The following is a 17,176-nucleotide window of genomic DNA, read 5'->3' as shown; positions in this document are numbered from 1 at the left end:
TGTCATACCAAGGGAAATAAGCAGAAAGACAAATACCATGTGATATCATTTATAAATCTAAATACGACACAACTGAGCTTATCTGTGAGACAGAAACAGACTCATAGACACAGAGAACAGACTGTGGTTGCTGGGGGATGGGGTGGGGGATGGATTGGGAGTTTGGGATCAGCTGATGTAAACTGTTACATACAGAATGGATAAACAACAGAATCCCACTGTAGAGTAAGGGAATTATATTCAATATCCTGTGATAAACCATAATGGAAAAGAATATGGAAAAATGTGTATATAACTAATCACTTTGCAGTACAGCAGACATTAATACAACATTAAAAATAAACTACACTTCAATAAAACAAAAATTTTTAAGAAAGTAATTAGACTTTCTGAGCTTGTAAAATGTAATACCTGCTGATAAGAAAAAATATTCCTAGATCTAATGATGAACAAAATGATAATGATACCTTACATTCGTCAGCACTTGACAGTGTTTCAAGGCGTATATTGACTCTCTCTATGTATTATTATGAGAAATGACAAAACTCCTGTGGCAGTGGGGAGAGCAGGCACTCATACAGCCACTCTACAAATGAGGAGGTCAAAGCTCGACGGTGAGTAGCTTGCCCAGGTGATTCATGCAGCAGGGCTGGCAACAGTCTGCTGTTCTGCTACTTGCCTGACATGACAGTCCAGGCTGGTGGTTGGCGGCACAGCCCAGTAATGTTTTCAACAAGATCTTTATTTTAACATGTTTTTCCTTTAAAATTTTTTTGTTGTTTTGGGTTTTTTTTAACTTTTAATTTTATATTGGGGTATAGCTGATTAACAATGTTGTGGTAGTTTCAGGTAGACAGCAAAGGGACTCAGCCATACATATACACGTATCCATTCTCCCCCAACTCCCCTCCCATTGAGGCTGCCACATTGAGCAGAGTTCCCTGTGCTATACAGTAGGTCTTTGTTGATTATCCACTTTAAATATAGCAGTGTGTAATTGTCAGTAATTTTTTTAAATTGAAGTATAGTTGATTTTTGGAGAAGGCAATGGCACCCCACTCCAGTACTCTTGCCTGGAAAATCCCATGGGTGGAGGAGCCTTGGTGGGCTGCAGTCCATGGGGTCGCTGAGTCAGACATGACAGCGACTTCACTTTCATTTTTCACTTTCATGCATTGGAGAAGGAAATGGCAACCCACTCCAGTGTTCTTGCCTGGAGAACCCCAGGGATGGCGGAGCCTTGTGGGCTGCCGTCTATGGGGCCGCACAGAGTCGGACACGAATGAAGTGACTTAGCAGTAGCAGCATAGTTGATTTTTATAATGTTGTGTTAAAACCAAGATCTTGATAGCTGTTAATGAAATTTGTGTCCAGATTTCTTATATCTGTGATGACTGTACGATCATTAAATTAATCTTTCTCCTGAAAGTTTACATTTACAGCATTTATTTTCATTTATATTTACAGCTATTCAGAATATAGAATTTTTTTTTATTAGTTTTCTCTGGGCTTATTGGCGTCCTCTGGCTTTTCTACAGTGGAAAAATAACACTTTGCAGTAAATGCATCTATTCAGAGTGAAGGAGTAGGAGATAGTAGAGAAAGTGGAGGAGATAAATAACAAAAACAAAAAAAGACAAATTTAATTCATCATATTTGGGATTGGCAGACTCTAAAATGGTCCTCAGTGGTTCCCGCCTTCTGTTTTATGCCCTTGTGTAATTATTTCCCATCGGGTATTGGCTGAACCTATGACTTGCTTCTAACAAATAGAATATGGCAAACATAATGAAATGTCACTTTTGAGATTCAGCTGCAAAAAGACTGACATCAGTCCTACTCAGCCTTTCTTGCTTGCTCTTTTGGAGCCCTCTGGGAGAAACCAGCTACCAAGTTGCGAGCTGTCCTGTGGAGACTCCCCAGAGGCAGGGAAGTGAGGAAGGCCTCCAGTCAACAGCCAACAAGAAACTGAGACCCTGTTATTTGGACCCTAAGTGTAGTGGGAAATAATATATTTTTACTGCAATAAAAGCCCTATTAAAATGCAAAAAAAAAAAAAAAAAAAGCTGAGACCCTTAGTCCAACAACCCTTGAGGAAGTAAATCTTGCCAATAATCACATGAGTGAGCCTAGAAGCAGCTTCTCCTTCATTTGATCCTGAGATCACTGCAGCCCTTGCCATACCTGGACTGCAGCCTGTGAGGGACCCTGAGCCTGAAGTATCCAGCTGAGCTGTGCCCAGATTCCTGACCTGCAGAAGCTATCCAGTAATAAATGTTTCTTGTTTTATGCTGCCAAATTTCAGGATAATTTGCTATACATCAACGGATAACTCACAATGTTTGAGCAAAAGTCTGATTTAGACAAATGTCTTCAATAATTTTATAGCCCCTTTATACCTCAATCCAAATATTTATCACATCGTACTGTAACCATTTCTATACTTGTTTTTCTCATCCGATAGAGAGTAAAGAATTATTTGCCTCCATATCCCTGACACCAGAAAAAAAAAAGTATCTTAAAATAGGTATTAAATAAATGTCTGATGGGTGGGTATATAACAGTTTATATAAAGATAAGACTAAATTTCATTTTACTTTTTTGACAAAATTTGACATTATTGTTAAAATTAAGAAAGCTAGAGGATAGAGATAGAAATTTAGGAGTCATTGGTCCAAAATTAATCTTTGAAATTGTCATTATAAAATGTTTTTTAAACTTTATTAAAAAGTTATTGTATACCAAGCACTGTTTCTAAGTACTTTACATTTATTAACTCATTTAATTATCATGTCAGCTTCTGAGATAATTACTATTATTGTCCCTAGTTTGGACTTCCCTGGTAGCTCAGACGGTAAAGCGTCTGCCTACAATGCGGGAGACCTGGGTTCGATCCCTGGCTCAGGAAGATCCCCTGGAGAAGGAAATGGAACCCACTCCAGTATTCATGCCTGGAAAATCCCATGGACCGAGGAGCCTGGTGGGCTACAATCCATGGGGTCGCAAAGAGTCGGGCACGACTGAGCGACTTCTGTGTGTGTGTGTGTGTCCCTAGATTACAGATAAGGAAACTGAGGCACAGGAAAGTTAGATAATTTGTCTGAGGACACCAGAGTAAGTGATAACACTTGTAGTCTGTCCTTGACAATCTGGTTTCTGAGCCAATGCACTCAAAAACTCTGGTGCTGAATTGTTTACCCAGGGGGCATGTATAATTCCAGAAGATAAGACCATATTCTAGTCTCACAGACTTAGAGTTATGGTTATGGTTATGGTTATGGTTAGCAGGAGGGAAGGGGTAGGGATAGATTAAAAGCTTGGAATTGACATGTACATACCACTATATTTAAAAGAGATAACAAACAAGGACTTGTATAGCATAGGAAATGCTGTTCAGTATTCTATATTAACCTAAATGGGAAAAATATTTGAAAAAGAATAAATACAAGTATATGTATAACTGAATCACTTTGCTCTACATTTGAAATTAACCCAACATTGTTAATCAGCCGTGCTCTGGTATAAAATAAAAATGAAAAGAAAAAAAACGTATTCTAGGTTTTTAAAAATAATCACAATTATGGTTTGGGAGAGGGTTGGTAAGAGGGAGAGAAGCCAACAGAAGACAAAAGAAAAGGGATGCCATGACAATGTTGCCGTATTTGAGAATATATAGTTAATTCAAATTTCTACAGCTGGTCCTGTATTAAATAACTTTTATAGTTTTTCCTTCAGATCTATAAGATTGCATGATTGACCACATTCTATTTCAAAATGATTTATTTCTTTAGAAAGAAATTCTCTTTTTCCACTCATTAAAAATTTGTTTTATCAAGACTCACAGAGAGATTTATCCTGCCATACTTTCAAATGGATATCTCGAACATATTCTCCTTCCAACCAGTTCATAAAGACTGCATTTCAGTGGAGGTTCATGCATGGCATTCATATTCATTTTTTTCATTACTTAGTTTTTTTTATTGAAGTATAGTTGATTTACAGTATTGTATTAGTTTCAGGTATGCAAAAAGTGATTCAGTTTTACATATCTATATTCATTTTTTTCAGATTATTTTCCCTTATAAGTTTCTACAAAAGTGATTCTTATGACACACTTTTTTCAACTAAATTCAGAACAATATGATACTTGATCAGTATGCAGTTTTAAAATCAGAGTCTTGTAGACCAGATCCATTTGGTCTGGTCCATTTGTTTAAAAATAAACAACATCGCAGGTAATATTTCTTTTGACTCAGAATGATTTCCTAAAGTCATAAAAGAGAAGATGAAGGTTGCTTTCTTGTCAGTGTCTCAGGGTCCACATATAAACACTGAGAAGACTGGAGATGTGTCTAGAGAAGGACGGAGGGAGGGAGCGTAATCATACGTCACAAGGTGCTGTGGACTCTGACATGATTTTTAATGTATATTTATAAGGAAAGTTATCAACTCTTTTACTAGATAATATACATTAAATCATTACTAGTAGAAAATTTAAATTTTTTAGTGAATAATCTTTGAATTTCTCTTTTTTTAATGTGACTGCTTAATACTAGTGTTTTGAGTAAAACAGAAAAGATCATTCTTATGGACTCTGTGGGAGAGGAAGAGGGTGGGAAGATTTGGGAGAATGGCATTGAAACATGTATAATATCATGTATGAAACAAGTCGCAGGCCAGGTTTGATGCATGATACTGGATGCTTGGGGCTGGTGCACTGGGACGACCCAGAGGGATGGTATGGGGAGGGAGGAGGGAAGAGGGTTCAGGATGGGGAACACATGTATACCTGTGGCGGATTCATTTCGATATTTGGCAAAACTAATACAATATTGTAAAGTTTAAAAATAAAATAAAATTTTTAAAAATACATTAACAAAAAAAAAGAAAAGAAAAACTGACTTCTAGGATGCAGAGCTGAATGTGTGGTATGTTTTCAAACTGGGAAGAATCTTGTGCAAAATGTATTTGGAGCTCCTAGTTTTCCCTTCTCACATTTGTCTGCGTTTTTGTAGACTACCTCAACTCTTTTATATGTAAAATAATTATTATACTTTTGAGTATTTCTTAGTTTATTTTTTAGTTTCCAGTAAACTAAACTCTTAAGTCTAATAATTATTTTACATGTGAAACAAATATTTATTTTTTTAAAAAGAAAACTCAAAAATAAAATGTTGAGTCTCATTAAAAAGTAAAGTCTATAGGCTGTATCTGTATTTCTCACCTGAGTTTATAATGTTCATTCACATTTGTTGCAGTTTGGGAAAAATCTGAACTCAATGCAATGTGATGATGAGTGTTTTGTCTTACTATAAACACAAGCTGTCACCACCAGACATTTATACAGACCAACATGTAAAAACTATGAAGAGGCAGGTGATTAAACTACAATTAAAACTAAACCAGGATATATTCCTATCAACATTTATCCCAGCATAAAAATAAAAGCTATACAAAGAAACCTTCTGTTGTGAATTATCCATGATGGGGGAGATTCAAATAGTCAATGGGGGGAGGGGGAGGAAACACTGAGACTCATAGTAGATCTCTCCATCTACACAGAATCTAGTGGGAAATTCCTTAGAGCCATGTGCAATTCCTTTTTACTTTTATTCATAAAAAGACTTCCAATAATCTTTGTCACATGTGCACATATAGATTTTTTATCACTAATATGTGACTAACAATTTGTGTGTCATTACTAAAATTTACTATGAATTGTATCTTTCAAGTCAGTTCATTTCAGGTAAATTAACATATATTAAGGACATGGTTAGTTCTAAAAGGTCTTGTAGGTCTTCATAGAACCGTTCAGCTTCTTCAGCATTACTGGTTGGGGCATAGGCTTGGATTACTGTGATATTGAATGGTTTGCCTTGGAAACGAACAGAGATCATTCTGTCGTTTTTGAGATTGCATCCAAGTACTGCATTTCGGACTCTTTTGTTGACCATGATGGCTACTCCATTTCTTCTAAGTGATTCCTGCCCACAGTAGTAGATATAATGGTCATCTGAGTTAAATTCACCCATTCCAGTCCATTTTAGTTCACTGATTCCTAGGATGCCGACGTTCACTCTTGCCATCTCCTGTTTGACAACTTCCAATTTGCCTTGATTCATGGACCTAACATTCCAGGTTCCTAGGCAATATTGCTCTCTACAAGACCTTTTAGAACTAACACCCAAAAAAGATGTCCTTTTCATTATAGGGGACCGGAATGCAAAAGTAGGAAGTCAAGAAACACCTGGGTTGACAGGCAAATTTGGCCGTGGAATACGGAATGAAGCAGGGTAAAGGCTAATAGAGTTTTGCCAAGAGAACGCACTGGTCATAGCAAACACCCTCTTCCAACAACACAAGAGAAGACTCTATACATGGACATCACCAGATGGTCAACACCGAAATCAGATTGATTATATTCTTTGCACCCAAAGATGGAGAAGCTCTATACAGTCAGTAAAAACAAGACTGGGATCTGACTATGGCTCAGATCATGAACTCCTTATTGCCAAATTCAGACTTAAATTGAAGAAAGTGGGGAAAATCACTAGACCATTCAGGTATGATCTAAATCAAATCCCTTATGATTATACAGTGGAAGTGAGAAATAGATTTAAGGGACTAGATCTGATAGAGTGCCTGATGAACTATGGATGGAAGTTTGTGACATTGTACAGGAGACAAGGATCAAGACCATCCCCATGGAAAAGAAATGCAAAAAAGCAAAATGGCTGCCTGGGGAGGCCTTACAAATAGCTGTGAAAAGAAGAGAAGCAAAAAGCAAGGAAGAAAAGGAAAGATCTAAGCATCTGAATGCAGAGTTCCAAAGAGTAGCAAGGAGAGATAAGAAAGCCTTCCTCAGTGATCAATGCAAAGAAATAGAGGAAAACAACAGAATGAGAAAGACTAGAGATCTCTTCAAGAAAATTAGAGATACCAAGGGAACATTTCATGCAAAGATGGGCTCGATAAAGGACAGAAATGGTATGGACCTAACAGAAGCAGAAGATATTAAGAAAAGTGGCAAGAATACACAGAAGAACTGTCCAAAAAAATCTTCACGACCAATATAATCACAATGGTGTGATCACTCACCTAGAGCCAGACATCCTGGAATGTGAAGTCAAGTGGGCCTTAGAAAGCATCACTACAAACAAAGCTAGTGGAGGTGATGGAATTCCAATTGAACTATTTCAAATCTTGGAAGATGATGCTGTGAAAGTGCTGCAGTCAATATGCCAGCAAATTTGGAAAACTCAGCAGTGGCCACAGGACTGGAAAAGGTCAGTTTTCATTCCAATCCCAAAGAAAGGCAATGCCAAAGAATGCTCAAACTACCGTACAATTGCACTCATCTCACACGCTAGTAAAGTAATGCTCAAAATTCTCCAAGCCAGGCTTCTGCAATACGTAAACTGTGAACTTCCAGATGTTCAAGCTGGTTTTAGGAAAGGCAGAGGAACCAGAGATCAAATTGCCAACATCCGCTGGATCATCAAAAAAGTGAAAGAGTTCCAGAAAAGCATCTATTTCTGCTTTATTGACTATGTGAAAGCCTTTGACTGTGTGGATCACAATAAACTGTGGAAAATTCTTCAAGAGATGGGAATACCAGACCACCTGACCTGCCTCTTGAGAAACCTATATGCAGGTCTGGAAGCAACAGTTAGAACTGGACATGGAACAATAGACTGGTTCCAAATAGGAAAAGGAGTATGTCAAGGCTGTATATTGTCACCCTGCTTATTTAACTTATATGCAGAGTACATTATGAGAAACACTGGGTTGGATGAAGCACAAGCTGGAATCAAGATTGCCGGGAGAAATATCAATAACCTCAGATATGCAGATGACCACCCTTATGGCAGAAAGCGAAGAAGAACTAAAGAGCCTCTTGATGAAAGTGAAAGAGGAGAGTGAAAAAGTTGGCTTAAAGCTCAACATCCAGAAAATGAAGATCATGGCATCTGGTCCCATCACTTCGTGGCAAATAGATGGGGAAACAGTGGAAACAGTAGCTGACTTTATTTTGGGGGGCTCAAAAATCACTGCAGATGGTGATTGCAGCCATGAAATTAAAAGACGCTTACTCCTTGGAAGGAAAGTTATGACCAACCTAGACAGCATATTCAAAAGCAGAGACATTACTTTGCCAACAGAGGTCCATCTAGTCAAGTCTATGGTTTTTCCAGTGGTCATGTATGGATGTGAGTTGGGCTATAAAGAAAGCTGAGTGCTGAAGAATTGATGCTTTTGAACTGTGGTGTTGGAGAAGACTCTTGAGAGTCCCTTGGACTACAAGGAGATCCAACCAGTCCATCCTAAAGGAGATCAGTCCTGGGTGTTCATTGGTAGTACTGATGTTGAAGCTGAAACTCCAATACTTTGGCCACCTGATGGGAAGAGCTGACTCATTTGAAAAGACCCTGATACTGAGAAAGATTGAGGGCAGGAAGAGAAGGGGACGACAGAGGATGAGACAGTTGGATGGCATCACCAACTCATTCGACATGGATTTGGGTGGACTCTGGGAGTTGGTGATGGAAAGGGAGGCCTGGTTTGCTGTGGTCATGGAGTCGCAAAGAGTTGGACATGACTGAGTGACTGAACTGAACTGAACTCCCATTTTTTATTGAATGGTTTGGTTTTTTGATATTGAGTTGTATGAGCTGTTTATATATTTTAGACATTAACCCTTTCTTGGTTTCATCATTTGCAAATATTTTCTCCCATCCAATATGCTGTCTTTTTGTTTTGTTGATGTGCAAAAGCTTTTAATGTGATTAGGTCCCATTTGTCAATTTCTGATTTTATTTCTTTTGCCTTGAGACCAATATAAGAAAATATTGCTACAACCTATGTCCAAGAATGTTTTGTCCATATTCTCTTCCAGTTTTATGGTGTTATGTCTTATACTTAGATCATTAAACCATTTTGTGTTTATTTTTGTATATGGTATGAAGGAGTGTTCTGTGTTGTTGATTTACATGTACAATAGCTGTCTAACTTTCCCAGCACCACTTATTGAAGAGACTATTTTCTCCATTGTATAATCGAAGGAGATTAATTTACTGCAGGTATGTGGGTTTATTTCTGGACTCAATATTCTGTTCCAGTGATTCACATATCTCTTTCTATGCCAATGCCTTGCTGTTTTCCTTATTGTAGATTTCTAGTATTGTCTAGTCTGAAAGCATTATGTCTCCAGCTTTGTTCATTTTCCTCAGGATTGCTTTGGCAATTCTAAGTCTTTTGTAGTTCCATATAAATTTTGTTTATATGTTTTATTTGTTCTAGTTTGGTGAAAAATGTCATGGGTATTATGATAGGGATTGCATTACATCTATAGATTGCTTTGGGTAGTATGGCTATATTTACAATATTAATTCTTCTAATCCAAGAGCATAGGATATCTTTCCATTTCTTTTAATCATCTTCAGTTGCCTTTATTAGCGTTTTATAGTTTTTAGGGGAGAAGGAAATGGCAACCCACTCCAGTATTCTTGCCTGGAGAATCCCGTGGACAGAGGAGCCTGGCGGGCTGCTGTCCATGGGGGTCCCTCAGAGTTGGACACGACTGAAGCGATGCAGCCGCAGCATAGTTTGTAGCAAATGGTTCTTTCACCTCCTTGATTAAGTCTATTCCAAGTTACTTTTTTAGACTCACTTTTAAATAAGGGTTTGTTTTTTTTTTTACTTTCTCTTTCTGATATTTCATTGTTAGTATAAAGAAAAGCAACATATTACTGTATATTAATCTTGTATCCTGATACCTTGGTGAACTCATGTACCAGATCTAATACATTTCATGTGGAGACTCTAGGGTTCTCTATATAGAGTATCATGTCATCTGCAAATGGTGACAGTTTTACCTCTCCCCTTCCAGTTTGGATACCTTTTATGCTTTTCCCTTGTTTGAGTGCTGTGGCTACTATTTCCAATATGATGTTGAATAAAAGTGGTGCTAGTGGGAATCCTTGTCTTGTTCCTGAATTTAGCAGGAAGGGCTTCAGTTTTTCACCGTCAAAAATGAGGTTGACTCTCAGTTTGTCATAAATGCCTTTGTCATGTTGAGATATGGTCCCTCTATACTCACTTTGGTGAGATTTTTTTCATAAATGGATATTGAATTTTGTCAGATGTTTTTTCTGTGTTTATTGAGATGATCATGTGTTTTTCTGTCTTTTCTTTTTGTAATGTCATATATCATAGTGATTGATTGGAATATTTTGAATCATCCTTGCAACCCTGGGATAAATCCAACTTGATCATGATGTATGATCCTTTTTATGTATTGTTGGGTTCAGTTTGCTATTTTGTTGAGGATTTTTGCATCCATATTCATCAAAGATATTGGCCTGTAACTTTCTTTTTTTAGTAGTGTCTTTTATTTTGATATCAGGATGATTATGGTCTCACAGAATGAATGAGAGTGTTCCTTCCTCTTGGTTTTTTTGAAATGATTTGAGAGGAATAGGTATAAGTTCTTTGTATATCTGGTAGAATTCCCCAGGGAAGCCATCCAGTCCTGGATTTTGTTTGCAGGGAGCTTTTTTAATTACAGATTTTATTTTATGTCTATTGATCAGTCTACTCAAATTAAGTTTCTTCTTGACTCAGTTTTAGCAGGACATTTCTAAAAGCACGTCCATTTCTAGGTTGTCCAATTATTGGCATATAACTGTCCATAGTATTATGATTTTTTGTATTTCTGAAATATCCATTGTTATTTCTCTACTTTAATTTCTTACTTTGTTTATTCGGGTCCTCTTTCTTTTCTTCTTGGTAAACCTGGATAGAGGTTTGTTGATTTTGTTTCTGTTTTCAGAAAACAGCTCTTGGTTTTACTGATGTTTTCTATTGTTGTTTTGATCTCTTATTTTCTCTGATACTTATTATTTCCTTCCTTCTGCTGACTTTGAATTTTGTTTGTTCTTTTTCTGACTTCTTAGGTGGTAGGTTAGGCTGTTTGAGATTTTTCTTGCTCCTTGAGGAAAGCCTGAATCACTGTGAACTTCCCTTGTAGACCTGCTTTTGCTGCATCCCATAGGTTTTATAAGGTTGTATTTTCATTGACTTTTGTCTTGAAAGTGTTTTCTGGTTTCTTCTTTGATTTCATTGTTGACCCATTGGTTTTTTGTAGCATGTTGTTTAGTCTCCATGTGTTTGTTCTTTTCCTATTTTTCTTTTTGTTGCTGATTTCTAGTTTCATACACCATTGTGATCAGAAAAGACGTTTGAGATAAGCTCTCATCCTCATTCTCAGTTGCTTCACTCATGTCCGACTCTTTGCAGCCCTATGGACCACAGCCTTCTAGGCTCCTCTATGGGATTTTCCAGGCAAGTATACTGGAGTGTGTTGCCATGCCCTCCTCCAGAGGATTTTCCTCCTCCAGGGATCAAACCCGTGTCTCCTGCATCTCTTGCATTACAGATGGATTCTCTTTACAGCTGAGCCACTAGGGAAGCCTGAGATAAGCTCTAGCCTCTTAAATTTGTTGAAGTGTGTTTTATGACCTAATGTGTGGTCTGGAAAATCCCATGGACGGAGGAGCCTGGTAGGCTGCAGTCCATGGGGTCGCTAAGAGTCGGGCACGACTGAGTGACTTCACTTTCACTTTTCACTTTCATGTGTTGGAGAAGGAAACGGCAACCCACTCCAGTATTCTTGCCTGGAGAATCCCAGGGACAGAGGAGCCTAGTGGGCTGCCGTCTGTGGGGTCACACAGAGTCGGACACGACTGAAGCAACAGCAACAGCAACAGCAGCAGCAGCAGCAGTAGCAGTGTGGTCTGTCCTAGAGAAGGTTCCTTGTATGCGTGGAAAGAATGTGCATTCTGGGTGCTTTGGATGTAAGGTCCTGTAGATATCAATTAAGTCTACCTAGTCTATTGTGCCATTTGGGACCACTGTTGTCTTATTGGTTTTCTGTCTAGAAAATCTGTCCACTAATGTCAGTGAGATGGTAAAGTTTCCTACTGTTATTGTATTCCTGTCAATTTCCCCTTTATGTCTGTTAGTATTTGTTTTATATATTCAGTGCTCCTATATTGGGTGAATGTATGTTAATGACTGTAATATCCTTTTCTTGTATTTGTCCCTTTTTCATAATATAATGTCCTTTTTTGTCTTTCCTTATGGACTTTGTTTTAAAGTCTATTTTGTCCAATATGAGCATTGCTATCCCTGCTTTCTTGTCATTTCCATTTACATGAAGTATTTTTTTCTATCTTTTCACTTTCAATCTGTGTGTGTCTTTCATCTTGAAGTGAGTCTCTTGTAGGTCATTTTATGGGTTCTTGATTTTTATCCAATCTACAGCTCTGTCTTTTGGTCAGAGGATATGGTCCCTTGACATTTAAAGTAACTATAAGTGCTTTTTATTGCCATTTTAAGCCTTGTTTTCCTGTTGATATTGTGGTTCTTTTTTGTGTCTTCTTTCTGATTTTCCTTTTGTGCTTTGATGGCTTTTTTGTATGCTTGACTTCCTTTCTTTTTGGTATTTGTGAACCTATTATATGTTTTTGATTAGTGATTACCCTGGTTTTCAAGTATGTTTACCCCTAACTATATATCTACTTGCTTTAAATTGATAGTCACACAAGCTCAAACACATTCTAAACAATCTACATTTTTATAGTTCCCTCCTTCACTTTCTGTGATTTTGATGTCCTATTTTACATATCATTCTTTTGCTGATGATTGCAGTTATAATCACTTTTACAAAAAATAAATTATTTTTTTAATCTGTGTACTAGCTTATCTAAGTGATCTTCAACTTTTTAATATATTTGCCTTTCCTATTGTGACTTTCCCTTTCTTATAGATTGTTTCTTTTCTGTTTAGAGAAGACCTGTCAATATTTCTTAGAGTAAGTTTAGTACTGTTGAGTTCTTTTAACTTTTGCTTGTCGAGAAATTCTATCTCTCCTTCTATTCTACATGATGATCTTGCTGAATAAAGTATTCTGGGTTACAAATTTTTTTCCTTTCAGAACTTTGAGTGTATCATGCCACTCCCGTCTGGCCTACAAAGTTTCTGAAGAGAAATCAGCTGATAGCCTTATGCGGCATGGGGGTCACATATAACTTTTTTTTCCTCTTGCATTTAGAATCTTCTCTTTTGCTTTTTAATTATGATATGTTCTGGTGTGTGTCTGTTTGGGTTCATCTTGTTTGGGACTCTCTGTGTTCCCTGTACTTAAATACCTGTTTCTTTCTTTAGATTTGGAAAGTTTTCATCAATAATTTCTTCAAATTTGCTTTTAATCCCCTTTTCTCTTCTTCTTCTGGAACTCTTCTCCTTTATGCAAAGGTTGCATGCTTTATATTAACCTACAGATTTCATATGTTGCTTTCATTTTTTTTCATTTGTCTTTCTGTCTGAGCTTCTGATTTGGTGATTTCCATTATCTTCCAGATATCTTCTTCTATGTTATTTAGTTGCTATTCATTGCTTCTAGATTGGTTTTTAATCTCAGCAACTGAGTTGTCTAACTTTGATTTGATAGTTTCTATTTCTATACTACAGTGATCTGCATTTTTATCAATAATCTTTTAATTCCTTTAGCACCTTTATTACTTCCTTTAGGGTCTGGTAGACCGGTGAGGTCTCTTTCCTGTTTTGTTCTTTCAGGGGATTTCTCTTTTAATTTGGAGTAGTTTCTCTGCTTTTTCATTTTACTTGACTTTATGAATTTAGGAGAAATAGTTAGCTTTAAAGGGCTTTTTATTTGGAAGCACCCCTGTGTAGACTATGAATCTAATATTTTTGGTGCAGAGGCTGGTTTCAGTGTAGGTGCTAGCAACATCTTTTCTGAGAGTATGTTGGCTATTATCCCCCTGATAGGGAAGTAATCAGTGATGTGATGTCCAGAGCCTATTCTGGATTTTGCGTGGGGCCTCCTTCTTGCTCTGTGGCTTTCTCAGCCCTGTCAGGGTGGTGTCTGTTCCTCAGTTGTTGGAGTAGAAGCTCTGAGGGTCAAGTTCAGTCAGACTCCTTTGCCTTTGGCCTGCTTCAAACGAGACAACCATGAAGCAAGTGAGGCCAATATGGTCACAGCGAATCTCTACATTACCCATGCAGGTGTCTGCAGTTTTGCCTAGAAGCAGCCCAAAGTCACATCTTTTTCTCTGTCGTGTTCATCCCAGACCTAGTACTAGGCTTTAGTGTGGAGTGGGCGGTACTTGAGCATTGCGGCTGCAGGAACTGAAGTAGTTGTGCTGCTGCCTGAGACCCGGGTTGTCTCTGTGCCAAATGTGGCTCCAAGTTGGTGTGTGAGGTGGGTGGATCCAGTAAACTCCCTCTGGGAAACCAACCGCTGCATACTCCTACCCAGGGCTCACTGGGTAGGAGACTCAGCACCCACTGAGCATTTCTGTGGTATAACATTTTGCATGCACCAACAAAGTCCACCACAACTGCACCTGGCCCTGCCAGCGAGCAGTGACAGAGGACTCTGAAGTCTGGCCCAAAATGCACCCCAGACTATCCAGGCTATCTCCACTAAGCCAGATCAAGTCCTCTCCCAGAGTCTGTCTGCCAGAGAGTCAGTGCTTAGTCACTGCACATGTTTGTAGCCCTGCCCAGTGCCCACTTCAGATTGGGAAATGTGGCAAGCCGGCTACCAGTCTCTCTGTGCCCTGACTGTAAGCAAGTCAGCACACAGGCACTCCTCACAAGTAGAGTCTGGGCTTCTCCAGCCCCTCTGTCCCAGCTTATCCTCCCAGCAAACAAGGGGGCTCCCCAGGGTTTGCCCCGCGTGGACCTTTTCTCCTTTACAGATCCCTCCCACGGAAGCCAGCCCTGTCCTGATTCCTTTTTTCCCATCCTACTTGGTTATGCAGAGACTCTTCTTGCAGCTTTGGTTGTATAGATCTTCTGCCAGTTTCCAGTTGATTTTCTGTGAAAAACGTTCCACATGGAAATGTATTTTTGATGTGTTTGTGGAGGATGGTGAGCTTCACGTCCTCCTACTCCACCATCTTCAGATTCCTCCTCTAGGCTTATATCTTTACGACAACTATACTCTAGACCCTAGATATGATTAAGGAATTAAAATAAACTTGGCACGTATAATAAACAGGAGTGAACTTCTCTTTCAAATCTATTTCAGAGAATTTCTATCCTATTCAGGATAACATAGTCATCTAGACCCTCCCAAACTCTGTGCTTGGTAGGATGAAGTGTGGTCTGCTATCCACACTGCTTCCCAGCAACTCCGTGATGCTGCTAACAGGTTCTGTGACTGGCAGAGAGAAATTTATCACTCTAGCATTGCTGAAAAAGTAGTCTGGAGTATGCAGAAACCAAGTGCTCTTTTCCTTAATTCTAAGACCTTACTATTCAATCACTAATTATTCAATCATAATTGATTTAAGTTATTTCCTGAGTAGTTTAGAGCATCATAGGGAAGACATTAATTTTATACAAGTTTATTGTAAGAATCTTCCTTGTGAAGCCATTCGTGTTTTTCATTCTGGTTATCTCAATTGAGATACACTACTCAGGAAATTACCTGTCTCAGGAACCATATCCATCAGACTTTTCCTAACATTCTTATACCAGATAATTAAGATTTAAGTGAGCATCAAAAACATCCTTGAAGGGAACTTAAATATGTTTTAAACGAGCAAATTGTATTCAGAGAAAGATGGAGGTGATACTGAAGGGTGGTTCAGGTAGAAGAGTGGGACCATGGAAATACAAACTCATTCCCTGTGTCTTAATTACAGCAGGGGTTTAAGAGCTCCTACTTTATCAATGAACCTAAGGTATTAACACAAGATGAGGGCTGCCCTCCTTTCAAGTCACTTTCTGATTGCCACTTCAGAGGGGAAGCAAGTGTCTGCTTTGCCAGACACAAACATGGGTTAAGACCAGGGTTAGGGACACAGACACTGCTATAACAGGAACAGACAGTATAAGAGCCCCAGATTCGTTAGCAGAACATTTTTATCTTCTGCTTATTACCTTTCTCCATGCGGTTAGCAGAGGCAGCCAACATATGCTGCCAGTCACTTTCAGAGTCTCTCAAAAGCCAAGAGATTTTAAGGTTTCAGTCTATATGGAAATGAAGAAATGTCCAGAGTTACAAAAATGTTAGTACAGTTTTAATATTTACATTTAACAAATCACTGCCTTTAAATCACACCAAAAAAAAAAAAAAAAAAAACATGAACATAGTAATTATGGGATTTATGAAACTGTAAGTCCTTTGCACTATGGATGGTGTCGTCGAGATTGTGGATATAAATTTGCCATGGTCTGATGGATATTGACTTCTTTTGGTCCTTTCAGTGCAACCCCAGACATAATATTCACGTTTATACTTGAGATCTTTCATGCCTGGGAAGCCCAGGCAAGATGGCTCCCTGAGTCCTCCTTTGAAGGATATGTTTACCTCTGCCAAATTTTCCTAGTTGAAAATCTTTCCTTAACCATAGGCCTATCACACCACCTGCACCAACTTATCGTGATATTCTAAAGGAAGCAAAAAGACAATTTGCAAAGAACCGAAAGGAATTTAGAATGTAAGTTTACTTCACACTAATGATAAATATAAAATCATAGACACTTTTAAAACTGGAAGTGACCATAGAAATTATCTACAACTAAGCTCCTTATTTTACTGACAAGAAGAGTCACCTCTGAGCATCTTATAATAGACTCGGAGATTCCTTTCAGGTAAGTGTCAATGTTATGTTTTAACCATGGCGACCAGGCATGTATCAGGGATTGAAAGAAGGAAGGAAGCTTTCCCATGGTCTGGGTGGGGGGATGTACTCCAACGTGGAGAAACCAGAGGAGAGTTCCAGAGAACAGAGATTGAGTATTATTCATTTACAAAGATAAGCCCTGGAGAACAGACAGGTTGTTTGCAGTAGAAGTTCTTGGAGTAGGGGTGGTGTGGAGGAAAGGCAGGGGGTCTTTTCTGGAATGTTTTCTTGGGGAAACACTCTAAGTTTTTTGTGCTTAACTAAAAATTATTACTCTTACCCAGTTATAGTATTCTTATGTGCCAGAAAGCATGAAATGGCTTAATGAGGATGTCCATCAGTTTTTATGAGAACTGGCAGGGTCCAGTTCTTCTGCCTGTGATATCAAGGTCACTGCCTAGCTGTCTTATTGCCCTTAAAGGGGAGAAAGGATGGGTATCCTACCCTTTCGGTAC

The 17,176-nt window shown here is 38.4% G+C and overlaps 1 protein-coding gene across 2 annotated transcripts in view; it reads left to right on the top strand.

Annotated features, from left to right (window-relative positions):
• Positions 1-17,176, top strand: part of FAM227B (family with sequence similarity 227 member B) — a 212,654-nt gene that overhangs the window by 188,492 nt on the left and 6,986 nt on the right. Inside the window, exon 14 of one of the 2 annotated variants that reach the window (XM_086320840.1) lies at positions 16,458-16,535. In XM_086320840.1, coding sequence (XP_086176966.1) covers positions 16,458-16,535 — 78 coding nt within the window. Of the gene's footprint in view, positions 1-6,211; positions 6,408-16,457; positions 16,536-17,176 lie in introns of those variants that run through there. The other variant, XM_086320830.1, reaches the window with a different exon arrangement.

This window comes from Bos grunniens, chromosome 10 (assembly GCF_055505025.1).
Source record: "Bos grunniens cultivar Pamir isolate PY7600 chromosome 10, Bosgru_T2T1.0, whole genome shotgun sequence".
In the NCBI taxonomy this organism is placed as follows: domain Eukaryota; kingdom Metazoa; phylum Chordata; class Mammalia; order Artiodactyla; family Bovidae; genus Bos; species Bos grunniens.
Note: the sequence above shows the minus strand (reverse complement) of the source record. Positions and strands in the feature narration are given on the sequence as shown.